General features: G+C 41.4%; 2 protein-coding genes and 1 long non-coding RNA gene across 3 annotated transcripts; 2 read left to right on the forward strand and 1 right to left on the reverse strand.

Annotated features, from left to right (window-relative positions):
- The first annotated feature begins 1201 nt into the window (after positions 1-1201).
- Positions 1202-6670, forward strand: LOC123085265 (microtubule-associated protein 70-4). The gene is made up of 10 exons (XM_044506888.1): positions 1202-1491; positions 3529-3614; positions 3767-3832; positions 4106-4276; positions 4385-4555; positions 4664-4819; positions 4900-5046; positions 5131-5202; positions 5294-5957; positions 6250-6670. Exons 1-9 carry the CDS (start codon positions 1386-1388, stop codon positions 5897-5899), a joined length of 1581 nt encoding a protein of 526 aa, XP_044362823.1. The 5' UTR covers positions 1202-1385; the 3' UTR covers positions 5900-5957; positions 6250-6670.
- Positions 6671-6726: 56 nt separating this feature from the next.
- Positions 6727-8767, reverse strand: LOC123085266 (uncharacterized). The gene is made up of 3 exons (XR_006439645.1): positions 8654-8767; positions 7663-7777; positions 6727-7562 (listed from the first exon to the last, which is right to left on the reverse strand). It is a non-coding gene; the product is annotated as an uncharacterized lncRNA (long non-coding RNA).
- Positions 8768-10886: 2119 nt separating this feature from the next.
- LOC123081792 (CCR4-NOT transcription complex subunit 9) lies at positions 10887-14966 on the forward strand. The gene is made up of 9 exons (XM_044504319.1): positions 10887-11261; positions 11914-11988; positions 12220-12309; positions 12968-13010; positions 13161-13267; positions 13557-13652; positions 14233-14444; positions 14535-14604; positions 14736-14966. Exons 1-9 carry the CDS (start codon positions 11073-11075, stop codon positions 14850-14852), a joined length of 999 nt encoding a protein of 332 aa, XP_044360254.1. The 5' UTR covers positions 10887-11072; the 3' UTR covers positions 14853-14966.
- The last annotated feature ends 641 nt before the right edge of the window (positions 14967-15607 follow it).

A 15607-nucleotide genomic window follows, 5' to 3' on the forward strand; every position in this document is an offset into this window, starting at 1 on the left:
TATTGAGAGAGGGTTGGGGACAATGACATGATGGAAAAAATATACCCATAAATCACCAGACCATCAAAGATATTTTCTCTGGCTTCTTTTCTCTTCTTTGGAGCAAAGATGAAGACATCAGGTTATGGCCAACATTGTTGATATCGTGATCAATACGATTGCTTTAGGGTTAGTGCGATAGGATCATGGTACAACCGCACCTCGAAAACATACACATCGAGACCGTTGATTATGTATCTCTACCATATGTGGGCTTTGCATTGAAATAGATCCGATAATCGTTGAATCTTATGATACTACGACAAATATCACGACCGTCTTTAACAGGCAACTCAAGACGGTGGTGATTTTTACATGTCCGTCATAAAATTCCTTCATGATCTCCAACTCTCCATCACACATATATGGCTGACCACGGTCCACCCAATGGTTGGAATGAAATTTTTATTTAAAAATATGCACGAGCGTTGAAATTTTGTGTTGATATGCATCATGTGTCATGAAAAATAATTGCGGTTGGTTCATCTTGAAAACCCCATGCTATGCGGGTTGTGAGGCTTCAGACCAGGGATGAACTTCATTCTTTTTTCCTTTCTTGAAGAACCGGATGAACTTTATTCCTCCGATGGATGTGTATCTGATGTTCAAATTTCATTTTTCACACTTCAAAAGGTTGTGATTTTCCTTTTAGAATTTTGTATGCATGTTTTGCATGATTCTACAGCATTGTACCCTTTTAAAGTTGGTGAAACGCATGGCCATATATACACCATCCAATTGGGGGGGGGGGGGGGGGGGGGAGGTCTTCATTTCTCCAGCAGAAATTATACGCAAACAACACCCGGACATGTGAACCAAACTATGCAATGCAGTGCAACAGTTGGACCCATCAACCGCGTGCACCCTACCCCGGCCGTGGAAAGGGTCGCCAGAAACGTGTGTCGCTCTCGTGCCAGCTCCGCGCGCGCGCTGCGGTAAGCCGGCTCCAGGGCGCGGCTCCATGTGCCTCGTCCCTGGCCCCGCCCGGGCGTGCGTGCCATCTCCGGTCTCTTCAACCGCACTCCTTCCCTCCCTCCCCCAGTCAACCTCGCCCTGCGCGCGCGCGCGCAACCCCAAAGCGCGGGGCGACAATGGGGTGCTCCTCAAGACACACTAGCCAGCACCATCGGTCGAGCACCATAAATCCCAACCAAACCCACCCACTACTCTTCGTGTGCAGCAACGCTTCCGTGTCTTCCCCGTTTAACCCTTTCTTTCTCCCCGGCCGGCAGTACGTAGGCCGAGAAACTGCTAGCCTCTCCGTAGCTAGCCTTGCTAGCTAGGTGTGTGTGTGTGTGTACGTACCTACCTGCAGGTTCCAAGAGAGAGGGCCGAGAGAGAGAGACATGGGTAGCTTGGGATCCGAGGTCGACCATGGCGGCAGGGAGATGTTCCATGGCCACGCCGACCCCGTCGTCGACGAGCTCAACAGGCTGGAGAATCTCCTCAGAGGTTTGCTCCATCATCTAGCTACTCTGGCTTTGATAATCCAGGAGCATACATATATGCACCTCACAAGGCTGAGACCAGCTCGAAGTGCAACGGTGCATGTATGCATGGTGAACTGGGGCTTTGCCCATGCATATTAATTAATATGGGTACCATGTTGCCAAGCAAAAGAAGTGGCTGGGCAGTAGGCACCCATGCATATTTGAATCGAATTAAGAGGCATGCAAGTGTTGTAGGAGTATGTTTGTTGACGAAAACCTCCTGGGATCAGAGAGGTTCTGGTTGAACCAAGCTTACTTAGTTCCTGTGAGCATGCATGCGTGTGTGTTATGTTATTGATTGACGAAAACCTACGACATGAACTTTTGTATATTATCGTGGTGCAACTTTGCTTGTGTGGTTGTGTGAGTGCTAATTAAACAAGATACGTTTTTCTTAGTTATTTGTCTATTTCACTTTCAAGTATCTAATCCGAGAGGAAACTTGGTTTACATACTCCCTCCTTTCCGGTTTATAGGACTTATCTCAAAATTTTAGTTTTTTCATTTTATAAGACTCAATTTAATTGTTTCCCATCACATGTTCAGACTTCAAGGTACATTAAATCATTGTATGCAAGTATTAAGAGAAAACTGACCAATGAATACATTTTATGCATGCATGCATTGCAATTAATGCATTCGTAAACATATTTTTTTGAGGAAAACAAGAACATTAATTGAGTGCTTTTGCAAACTACAAAAAATATTCCACCACTCATCATCTACCTTGGTTGATGAGATTTTTGAATTGAGCCTTATAAACCGGAAAGGAGGGAGTATATATGTATCCAAATGATCTCATAAGTGCAGCAGTACACATATAGCTGTGGACGTGAGGTGTTGAACTTCTTAGTAAATAGGGAGCAGATTTTTTGATTTTTTGGCCTAAGTACCACCATATAGGAGTATAATATAACTCACGATTAATTTACTTATGCAACACGTATTGCTTTGTGACTTGTGACACACTATATGCTGCATGCTCAAAATGGTTTTAGAGAAATCGTGCATAAAGCCAGCTTATTAATTGGCTACTACATTCTTGATGCAACTCAAAAAAAAACTTTACAAATTAACAGCAAAGCAGGCTAAATTAAGTTCGATATCTTCTCAAAATAAAACATTTGTCTTTCTAAGACGTGCTCTTGGGTCTCGGCATATCTGGTTTTTCTTCAGCCGGGACAAAATTAGACGGGGACCACCAAAAAGTAGGCTACAAGAAATTGCCCAGATTCTAAGATACAGGTGTGACAAAACAATAGAATTTCTAACATGCTTGCGGTTGGTAGGATGTCAGCATGACCGAGAATTAATAATTTATAGTAGGCATAGTTGGCAGGGTGCAGATTTTGGTTAGCACTGAAACTGCACTCTGCAGGTTAATCGTCACCAGATATTCAAGCCAGACACTTGTGCCGACAGTACAGGGCGCTGTTTCTGTTCTGTTACCTGTGTGAACTGTAAGGTGCACAGTGCTAAGTAATCTTGCTGCTTTCTACTGCCATTCGGTTTAAATGTGATGAACCTTTTTATTCTGAGCACAGAGCTGACTCGCATAACCTACACAACTTTTTTTGACAACTGAATGGGCACATGAAGCCTCCTGTTTCAAACTTTTCCGTTAATAGTGGATTCACCTAACATGTTTCTTAAGGAATTCCATGCCAAACTTGCAATAAATAGTACTCCAGCAGGCAATGTTTTTCACCAAGACTCCTCCTTGTTCAAAGCTGTTACTGTCACCCGTCTCATTCAACCACTATATGCTGATTCAAATAACTTCTGTTTCACTCCGAACAATAGGAGAAACAAGCTAACTTTTTCGCCCAAAAGTGAAAGGAGCAATAATTACTTACTTTTTCTTCTATATAAGCTTTCCGAGGAGGCTTTACACCCCGTAATGTTTACCACCAAAATATTTGTCTTCTAGAAAAGAATATTCATGGAAGGAGAAAAGAAAATATGATGCTCGTATAACAACTGCCGTCTGTTCCTGCAGAAAAGGAACGAGAACTAGGACACACACACAGTGAAATAAAAGGTTTGAAGGTGACAGAAGCTCTGAAGGACAAGGCCATTGCTGAGGTATAATTTGCTTCACTGGTCAGCTTCCTTGAGTTGTTTACAAGTTAACTTGCGCTCTGTTTCTTCTGAGCTTAAGTTAGCAAGTTAAGTTAACTTGTACACTGCTAACTGGATGCAACCTGGACTTAACTTTACCTGACGTCTGCATTCAGCTGAGCAAGGAGCTGAAGAAACAGGACGAGAAGCTGAGCATCCTGGAGAAGCAGCTTGAACAGAAGGTTGCTTAGTACTTACTCCTTCCGTTCCTAAATATTTGTCTTTTTAGAGATTTCAAATGGACTATCACATACGGATGTACATATACATATTTTAGAGTGTAGATTCACTCATTTTGCTCTGTATGTAGTCAGTTGTTGAAATCTCTAGAAAGACAAATATTTAGGAATGGATGGAGTACTTGCGTAGCTCATTTGATTTGACATCAAATCAACTAGCTCCATTCTTCTTCCTTTTCCGGTTACATGACGGGTAAATTCAATTTGATATGACAGAATCTGGATGTGAAAAGGTTATGCAATGAGCGCAAGGAAGCGTTGTCTGCACAGTTCGCTGCTGAGGCATCGCTCAGGAGGATCCACTCGGCCCAGAGAGATGAGGAAGTGGTTCCCTTTGATGCCATCATAGGGCCCCTGGAGTCTGACATCAAGAAGTACAAGCATGAGGTGCACACATGTGAAGTTTGATTCGTCACCATTTGAGCAGAGTGATTAACAAGACCTCCATAGCTGCATATCATGCTTACATGTGGTTGCTCGTTTGGTTCTTGTCAGATTGCGGTGCTCCAGGATGACAAAAAGGCGCTTGAACGGCACCTGAAGCTCAATGAGGCGGCGTTCGTTGAGGCTGGGGACATTCTGCGTAGCGCACTCGAGAGAGCGCTGATTGTAGAGGATGTCCAGAACCAGAATATTGAGCTGAAGAAACAGATGGAGATCTACCACGTATGTGCACACAACAATCCATTATCGACATGGCAGCCATACCTCATTTTTCTTATACAATAAAACTTGCATAACTGAACCTTTTTTCTTGTTTGCCTGAACCTGCAGGAGGAGAACATGCTTTTGGAGAAGAGCAACAGGCAGAAGGTCCTGGAAATTGAGAAGCTCACCCACACCGTTGGTGAGCTTGAGGAGTCCATTCTTGCCAGCAGAGACGTTGCCAACGCTGTGCACTTCTACCAGAACCAGGCTACCAGATTGAATGTAAGTGAGATCGATGTAAGTGTTCAGAAGTTTGGGTCGATCCCATTCTAGTTTGTTTCATAACGATCTTTAACTTTTAGGAGGAGAAGAAGACGCTCGAGAGGGAGCTGGCTCGAGCTAAAGTCTACGTCAACCGTGTGGCGACAACAACAGCAAACGAATGGAAGGACGATGCTGATAAATTGATGCCGGTTAAGAGGTGGCTGGAAGAACGAAGACTCCTGCAGGTACAGAAAAAAGGGAGTGAGCACATACATAATGCCGCTGCAATCCCATTATCTAAATTTAAATATGTCATATCGATCATCCAGGGAGAGATACAACGGCTGCGCGACAAGATAGCCATAGCAGAGAGGTCTGCAAAGGTGGAAGCCCAACTTAATGTAAGAAATTCTGCAAGACTATCCCGAGCAACCATGAGCACTCAATTCTTACATTGTTGTTTCAACTTCTATTGCTTTAATTCTTTCAAAGGATAAACTCAAAAGGAGACTGAAATCTTTGGAAGAGGACATGAGAAATGGAAAGCCCAACACACCTGCCAGTGATGCCAATAGGAGAGGCACTCCGAAAAGATCAACATCTCAACCAAGACAGCCAAGCACACCCAGAATGTCACAGCAACTGGCTTCATTCGAAGGCATTGTTGACAAGAGAAGACCAACATCCCAACCAAGGGCGGCTGTGGGAGGGAAGGTGCTGAAGCAACCTAATTCGGACACCGAGCCTGCAGAGAAGACGAGAAACATTAAACAACCTGACAGCCCAAGAGTGAGAACTGCTGCTGCTAGAAAGGAGCGTCCTGTGAGAAATCACCTGTGGGCGACAAGAAGTAAAGTGACCAGCGATGCTGGCAAAGAGAACAAGGAGCAGAATCCAAATTACAAGCCACATTCAAGCGCTCCACATGAGCAGGGACATGATGCCACAAAGCCACAAGCTGTAGTATTTGATGCGAATGGAGACTGTGGAGTTCAGCGCAGTGAACATCACAAAGACATGGATTTGGAGAACTTGGATGACAAAAAGGCGGATGCTTCGAATGCAGAGAGTACTCAGGGTGGCAACAGGGGAAACTAAGGAATTTCGTTTGCAAGAGGAAGCCAAATACAAGGGTGAAAACAGTTATCATGTACTGGTAAGTGATCTCCTCTAGTGTTTGCAGACACTCCGAGAAAAGTATTTGCAGACATATATTGTACTTTTAAACAATTCTATTACTATTTCTTGGAATTTTAAACAATTATATTACTATTTCTTGGAATTTTAAACAATTATATTACTATTTCTTGGAATTTAAAACAATTATATTACCATTGCTTGACAATTATCGGAAATTTGTAAGATTATGGTTCAAGGGATACACAGGACCAAAAATTACACCTGAGATTCTTTGGATCTAAAATCGTTTCTTTCTTTGTTTCATACAGGTGCAACATGGTAATTTATTTCTAAGAACATGTATGCCTCTCTGCAATATTCTTCAACTTGGGAGATTGTTTGAACAACAAAACCAGCAGGCTATGTTGTTCCGTTTCTTTATTCTCGCTTGTACAGCAAAGCAATTCGTGCCTATAAAAAAATACAAATGCAGTTTGTGGTGTTTTGAGGAAAGGCTGTTTAAAATAAGAAGGTTGGTGCTGATGTAATGGGACTGGGAACAATACAAAAAGAAGGGATGTTTGTGTCTCTACTTTGATTTGAATCTATGTTCTATAACTACTATGGTTGTTTCCATTTTCCGTCCCTTTATTCATGTAAAAGATCAGTCCATCACTGTCCCTTATGACGCTGGATTTGAATGTATATTGTAGATTTGTAGTCAGAGATTCTTGTGGAATTTCTCTGTTTCATACTACACCATTTTATTCAGAATATCTTCTAATTTATTTATTTATTTAGAAAACTTCCTTCTTTTTGTTGCACCAAAGGTGTGAAAACTTCGTGAAAATGAAAAGTGCTCATTGGCCAATTCTAACAGGACAGCGAGCATAGGAAACATGTAAACTCAGATTAAGACTAGAAATTATTTAAAAGCCAAATTCATATAAACATGTCAGAAAGCAGAAATTATAAGATGTGCCCATTTGGCAAAAGTGGAGGGAAAACAAGCGACAGTGAAATGGCTCTCTGGTGACAAAATGAGTACAAGGCAAATTAAGAGCAAGTACAAGATAAATCTTTCCCTTCCAATGAAAATCAACATAATATATTCAACAGCGGCCAGTCACCGAAAGAATACACAACAATGATATGAGAGATAGTTGTTTCAGGGAGAAAATATAAATTCACTAGTTAAGGTTTGCAAACAAACTCCTCTAGCAAGGACACATTGCTTCACTATGAGTTCAGGCTAGCGCAAAGTTAAACATACGGAATATTAGGTTCTGGCTTCATACTTCTCAAAATTGACAGCAGTGCATCTAATGAAAGGCTGTGATGTTACCTTATGCACATGACACAACTGATTCTGAATAACATGTGTATACTGGAAAGAAAACCCAAGTCAAGTTGTGTTCCTGCCTACTCCACCTTCCCCTTGGAATCATAACTCACTTGAGAAGATGCTGGCTGGTTAATACTTGCTTTAGCATTCGCTGAGAAGGTGCATCAGGTTGTGGCTCTTGGCGGGGAGCCTCCTTCATCGCAGAGTATATGTAGAAGCCAATCACAATATTAACCGATATGACAGCAAGGAACCCACTGGCCAGAGTTTGCGCTGAGGATGAAAGGTGACTAATACCTGACAAAGGAGTGAGATGTTGTTTCCTTGCAAACGTATGCACTTCACTTCCATAGAAAAGATGAAGAACATCGTAACATGAAAGGAACAACAAGCAAACCTGGAAAAATCTGGTGGCAGAACCCACACATAATTGCAACTGGGGCATCCACATGAACATCGATGTAACAGCAAACTTAGTTATTACTCCAGACATTGCTTCTCCCAATGGAACACTGATACAAAGATAAGATGAACAACACCATGAGTTTAACATACAGCTAACTGCGGGGATACTAGGACAGATATGATCTTGTAAGACAGGTAGAACTATCTAACAGAAGTATCATGGTTTCCAGGGGTGCAAGCAAGGAAAGTGCGTGCATATCTCGTACCCTATCAGTGCTAATTTTGCCACCCACTACTACACTAGTTGCATAGTTTTGCAGGACAAGCAGGCCACTGCTTGCATCCCTATGAATTGCAGTTATTGTGCTCAACATCCTAATCAAGCAAATACATCTCATCTGCTAGCCAATATTGAGAGTTGACACTGGTAATTACCCATACCTAACGGTTTCTAACCATCCAGCATTGTGAGTTAATTCTCTGAAATTTCATACTTTTCTACTTCATGGCATTTTTGGTTCTCTTCCTAGCCTAGATTTTGGGCAAGGCAAAGCTGGGCAACTGAGGTTCAAACTGTCTGGTCGTTTTGCCCATCAACTGCTACTTTGTTATAAACCAAAATTATATTCTCCTTGCAATTGCTTGTATTTCCGACGATTAAATCTACCAAATATTAGGCCCCCGAAGAGGATTAATATGAAAATACAAAATCGTCCCATCAAATACCTAAGTAGAAGCTTCAGAGCCTTCGATCGACTATTAATCTCGGAGCACACCAACTGAAAGTAGACTGGTCAAATTGGGTCCTTTATATCAGAGATTTTTTTTGAGTGTTTATATCAGAGAAATTGGCAGTAAAACTTCTCCGAAATACAAACTGTCACACGAACAGATCGAATTTTTTTTTTGGAATACGCACGAATACATATCAAATATGCAAGTGCTGAAGCAGATCTCTACCGGCATGGGAGGAGGTGCCTTACCTGCTAGGCCGTAGATGAGCGACGGGCGCCGAGCGGCCAGGAGCCCGCGGCCGCGCGCGAGAACCCCCGCTCCGGTGAGGCGGAGGCGGCGGCACCGTGAAAATTGCAAATACAACACCATGTTTTTCTCTTTTTTTTTTGTCACACTTGCCTTTTTTCTCCCGGTGTGGACACTATTTTTTTTTTACTTTCCGTCTGTTCATAAAAAACCATAGTTCAAAGAACATAAGAAGCAATAAAAATTACATTCATGTATGTAGACCACCTAACGACAACTACAACCACTGGATCAAGCCAAAGACGTGTTGTCGTCGTCGCTCCTCCCTCACTGAAGCCGGGAAAAATCTTGTTGTAGTTGCCAGTCGGGAAGTTGTTATGTTAAGGTCTCAAAATACCAACACACCATAAAAGTAATTGTTGTTGCCGATAAGAAGAAGCGTAGATTAGTAGGATTCAATCTGTAGATACACGAACGCACACGAGTGAAGACTGGATCGAAGTAGATCACCCAAAGACAAATACCGAATCGCGCAAGATCCACCGGAGGCACACCTTCACACGTCCTCTAATGACGATAGAAGCACCACCGGAACAGGAGGCTAGACATGGAGAATCTTATTTTATCTTCAAAGAGCCGTTGCCGCCGCGTCTTTGATCATGGCAGCATCCTTCTTCGAGTTTTGTCTTCCGGGCTTCGACGCCCCTCAAGTTCATCCGTTTGGATGTAGTCCGTGGAGCTATGTTGTAGATTCCTGCCGTTTTCTTTGGGTGGTAAGGTTGGGGTTTCTCGTCATGTGATGAGATTTGATGTCTGGTGCTTCAGATCTACTCCCTCCGTCCGCGAATAAGTGTACTTCTAGCCTTTGTTCTAAGTCAAAGTTTTAAAATTTTGACCAAATATATACAAAAGAGTAGTAACATATATGACATAAAATTGATATATTATGAAATTACAATTCAAAACGAATCTAGTGATACTAATTTAGTGTCATAAATGCTGCTACTTTTCCCTATAAAGTTGGTCAAAGTTTTAAAACTTTGACTTAAGAAAAAAACTAAAAGTACACTTATTCATGGACGGAGGGAGTATGTAAGAGTTCAACGACAATGACTACGCCTCGAGGGCGCTGGTCCTTAGGGACACGTGCACGAAGACTTTCCGGCTGTTATCGACAAGGTCAAGCCGGCTACGGTAGGAGGCGCCATAGCGGCGCGTCGGTGGCTCGTTATGTCGGTATTAGTGGTTGTTTGGTGGCCTTAAAATGTCGATGCATTTTTTATTAAGTTTTAGGCATTTTATACTTCTGATGAATTTTTATAATAGATTTGACCCTATTCGAAAAAGATGCAAACTGTTTATAAAAAGCACATGCTAAAAATTCTTAAATTTAAAATACCTACATGGCAAAAAAGGTCATGGTAAAAAAGAAGAAACCAACAAAACAGTACAGTGGACAAGGAGGATCATACATGGCATTGCATATTATAGTTAAAAAAAGACATACAAGGGATTTTCCATGCTTTATATTTTTGTTTCCAAAAGCATAAAAATCACACACAGGAAATTGCCATGATAAAAAAATTGACATGTTATTAAAAATAAATTTGTCATGTGAAAAAGTAGAAAAAGATTTCCTAAATCGCCATGAATAAGTGATAACATTTCCATGAGAGCATTACAAAAAGACTTAAAATTAACATGTTTGGGAGACAACAATGTTATTAATTTGCCATAGGATCAAGAGAAAATTTATCTAAAACTGGCCATGGGTACAAAGCAACTAGACACATGAACATTACAATTTTTTTTTGCCATTTGAGAAGTTCAAAAATTATAAATTTTTCATGTATATTTTTAATTTTTTTGCCATGTATCTAAAACTAAAAGTTGTATATTTTTGCCATCTAGTAAAAAGAAAAAAAGAGAGGAGAAACTAAGATCCAATACAAGCCTCCCGGGTGGAGACTTGAGGCACTAGCCAATGCAATGGGCAGGTATGTTTCGATAGGACTGAGAGCTGCTTTTGTGTTCTACGAACGAGTTTCAGAGCTGACGTGTCACCTCTTCTCTGCGCCAAGATTGGTGCGACGCATCAGACGGTCAATGAGGCATTCACGCGGGGCAGCGAGATTTGTGACATTCCCAATAACATTTTCTTTTAGATTAATAACATTTTTGTTTTGATAAATATTGTCTCAAAGGTTTGACTGGAGAAGAGATCCGAATTACCGTCCCCGTGCTTTCAGCAAATAAATCCATCCTAATCCGTTTGGGTCATTCCATCCAATTCCAACTCCTATTCTCGTGCAAGCAATCGTTCGTCACAAAAAAAAAAGCGATCGAGGTCATTGCTGAAGGCTGGGCCGATCGCTGTTTCGCCGCTCTCGTGCAGTGCCGGTTGCAGTTGGTGCGTCCGCGATGGCGACGGCGAATCTGCAGCATTCCCTCGCCGTACCCCCCTCCATCAGGGCGTCTCCCTCGCCGATCGCCGGCGGCGCTGCCGTCGTGCAGGAAGGCAATGGCAGGGACCTGGAGTCGGCGGAGCAGCTGGTGCTCGACCTCTGCGACCCCGCGCTGCGCGAGCACGCCCTATTGGTCATCTCTAAGGTTCCGTCACGTGCACTGTCTTTCTAGGGTTTTAGGCCTTATACAATGCAAGGTGCTTAAGAAAGTTACTTGAAGAAATAAATCAGATTTTTCTTAAGTATCGATGCTTATTTGTACAGGGCAGATGCATAATTAGACGTCTCTTCTCTAAAAATAGACACTGATGCTTCAAAAAAATCTGATTTATTTTTTTAAGCACCTGGCATTAATTGTACAAGGCCTTAGCGCCTGCTAGCTATTGTTGTATATATATAATCAATTTGATCAGCATGTTAGCAGCACTATGCGCAAGGGCATCGTTACGGGAACAAATCTATTTGCTTATAGATTAGCTCAAGCACAATGTCAACTTTATACTGTGTCTACACTTATATAGATGTAGAGTTGCTAGGGTATGAAAATCAATTTATGCATTCATCGCCAATACGGTTGTTTTGATGAGCTAGTTTTATAAAACTTATAACTTACTAACAAGTAGTTTATCAACGGCTCTTTTGTAGCTAATTCAGAACAATTATGCTCAACTTTCCCCTAAAAATTTATGCTGAACTAAGAACTTGCAGATTAATTGCATGCTCAGTCATTAACAACTAATGCATTTTGCGAGGCAATACTATTTCTTATAAGTAAACCTTCCATTAACTTTTTCCAGAAAAAGGAGATTTGTCAAGATGCGTTGGCCCCACTGTTGTGGCACTCGTTTGGTACTATTGCTGCTCTACTTCAGGTATATGTTTTTAATTCATTTGTCCTCTATGTTTATGGCATGCTTAAATTAAGAATGAAAAAGAATGAGAAGCTTTGAGCCTACTTATTCTTAATGTTTTTTTATGAATTGATGATCTGTTCCTGAAAATGTGTGTGTACTTTATTTCTTCTGTTATGTCCTTCAAATTTGCCGAGGTTTCAACTGAGCTTTCTAACTTGCTATATTTTGGCAATCTGGAAACAAATGCAGGAAATCGTGCCGATCTATCCTGCACTTGATCCTCCAACTTTATCACCAGGTGCATCAAACCGAGCCTGCAACGCACTTGCTCTCTTTCAGGTACATTTTGATTTATTTTTTTAAGATAAGAGAGGTTCAGGATAAAGAAGAAAGTTTTGTTGTTGTCTTGCATACTAAGAAAAAGCAGAACCGGAAAGTCCGTTCTGTTTATAAGGTTCTAACCTAAGAAACGATATTCTTATCTTGGCTCATTTTTTTTTTGGAAAAGGAGGATGACCCCCGGCCTCTGCATTTGGGAGATGCATCATGCATGCAGCCACTCATCTTGGCTCATATATGAGCCAAATAACTAGAAGTTCACGATCAATTAAATCTCTAAGTTCCTAAATTCTTTATAAAAACCGATCCATGTAGAGAACAAGCAAAAACACACATATGTAAAATTCAGTAAAATTTAAAATCATTTATGATCTGGACTTACTTTTAACATAGAAAATTCTGTGATTTTTTCCTTGGCTCGCAGAATATCATTTGCTTAACAAGATTTATGTGTGTGATCTATTCTCTACATGCTTGGCTCTTTTTCACAATTTTCTGAAAGTCATGCTATGTTTCTTCCCTAAATTATCATATTGGGTTCATATGAACCCAAAATCAGAAAATCCGCTCTGAGGATTGATCCCTTTAAGCTGGTTAAGTTGATGCTGTCGTTGATGTGTCTAAGTTTTATTTTTTGTCATTTTAAATCCTTTTGCAGTGTATTGCATCACACCCCAAGACAAGGATGCTTTTCTTGAACGGTAAACAAGCACATCCTTTAGCTTATCAAAGTTGTCCTACACTCTGGAAGTGCACTGCCTCCAACCCACACCCCAGCTATTTGTAATGTTTTTTTCTATATTATTCTTGCTGGCTATTCACTTACTCTCTTCTTCGTTCTTTTTTTCCAGCCAATATTCCAATCTTCATGTATCCCTTCATGATTACGAAAACCAACACAAGACCTCTTGAGCACTTGCGGCTTGCCAGCTTGGGTGTTATAGGCGCTCTTGTTAAGGTAACCTACATATGGAAGTTTACATGAATTAGTAAATTCACTATAATGTATATCCAACTCTGGATAAGAGTACTAATTCTGTAATACCGCGTCAATGGATATTCATGTTGTTATTATTCCAAACTTGGCTATTGGAACTATAAAGATGGGGCTTCCTTATGTGGAACGAAAACATAACTAATCTTATAACTTGATTATAAGAGAAGGTGATGATTGTATCTGCATGTGTTCATCAATACTAGCTACTATGCAAGTGAAATCTAACTGATTTACCTTGTGATACATGCAGACCAATGATCCTGGAGTTGTCGAGTTTCTACTGAGAACTGAAATAATTCCTCCATGCCTGTTTTGCATGGAGAACGGCCATGAGCTGTCAAAAACCGTATGTACCTAGCATCTCAGTCCTCACCTACAACAATCCTCATTTTCTGATCGCTCTATAGATCTAGCACTAGCAAAGGTGAAACTTCTTTAATGTTTTTTGTCTGAAGGGTATATGGAATATTACACTACCATCAGTTCACGTTTTGGTCAGGTCCAGAATGTAAGCTAGACCGTACATTATCCATAGTATCTTGTCAGAAAACAGGCTTGTTCTAGTGGGATCCTAACACCACCTTACAGTTAATAAACCCAATGGATGGATTATCGTAAGAGGCCTCAAAAGAAGTTATTTGGTAATCCAGCAACTATTCTTGCTGCTAATTTCAGTATCTGACGATCATAAGGTTTTATCAGTTACCACTTGAACCTGACGATTTATAACGTTGTCGAAATGTAAATATGCCAACTTTGCTGTGACATGTCTCACTGTATAAACCACACAAGTTGAACATGAACTTAAGATTTGTTCAGGCTTTCTAGGTGGAATTCGAAGTTGAATTCTAGGCAACAAGGTTATACTTCTAAACAAGCACCGCCGTCAACTTCAGTTACACTGATTTAGTGAAGTTTATACGCAGGTGGCTACCTTCATTGTCCAAAGGATTATCTCTGATGATCTTGGATTGCGTTACATCTGCACCAACGCTGAGCGTCTGCTTGCTGTGGTCCAGGTTTTAGCGCAGATGGTAAATTCTGAGCGTCTGCTTGCTGTGGCCTCTGTTCAGCGTGATCCCGCAAAGTTGGTCAAGCACGTTATCCGGTGTTTTCACGGGTTATCAGCTGATGCCAGGTTCGTGCTTCCATCTGTGTGTTACATGATGATTCTGCGTCTATCTTTGATTCACATGCACCAATTTTATCCTTTGCCAATCATGCGCAGGGCATGCGCTGCATTGCAAATCATCCTCCCTGACGTGTTGAAAGATGGGATGGTCGAGACGTACCTTGTCGTGAGTCATGTCAACCCGTTGGTCATTACCTTTCCATTATCATCACAAAAATGACAAATCTGGAGTTGCCATCAAATGTATATATTTATTGACTGCTAAAATTTAAATAATATATGTTGTGAAAAACACAGGATGACCTTGCAACAAGGCGCTGCCTCCAGCAACTGCTGCATAATGTGAAAGTGGGAGGCGTGGGAGGAGCTCCTCAGCCAGGCCTGGATCACATGATGGGGATTTTAACAATTTAGCTAGTTGTTGCAATTCACGGTAATGATACCTTGTATATTCTGTGAGTTGAAAGTAGGTTTTTTGCCATGTCAGATCGACATTTTTAAGAAGAAAAGAAAGAGGACTTGGTCATGCTCCAATGCTCGTCCCTTTTATCTACGTGGGGCCCTTCAATTCTGAGCAAGGCATGTATATCTAATTTAGGCAGCATTACGTTTTCATGAACATTAGAAGTTTAGTCCCTAGAAATGAAGGTACAATCGCTCGTTCCTTCTGAAACTTCTTCGCTGCCGCTGTTTTAGCCCCAAGTGGATCGCTCGGCTTGCTCTGCATCTTTCTACGGCAAGCACGCGAGTGTTGATTAATGGCTCACCAGGGGATCAATTCTGGCATGCCCCTGGGCTACGTCAAGGGGATCCCATGTCTCCCCTCATGTTCGTAGTGGTTACGGATGTTCTGGCGGCCTTGTTCAGGAAGGTGGAAGAGGTGCCGCCTTGAGGTATTAGGCACAGGCTCTTTTTTTTTTAATAAAGACATCCAAGGGGCATTTTAAATCTGACTAATATCGAGGAAAGCAAATGCCAACTGGATGTAGAACGATCAGTACAGAATAAAAATATATTAAAAATCATACTAGTCTTCTTCCTTTGATTGTACGTCATCCGCCGGAGATTGAAAATTGCACTGAACAAACAGCGAAGAAAGGCGACACCTGCGAATGCCCTCACCATACCAGGCTTGAAGACCGCAATAGCCACTCGACCCTTGAGACAAG

The sequence above is a fragment of the Triticum aestivum genome, chromosome 4A (assembly GCF_018294505.1).
Source record: "Triticum aestivum cultivar Chinese Spring chromosome 4A, IWGSC CS RefSeq v2.1, whole genome shotgun sequence".
Lineage (NCBI taxonomy): Eukaryota > Viridiplantae > Streptophyta > Magnoliopsida > Poales > Poaceae > Triticum > Triticum aestivum.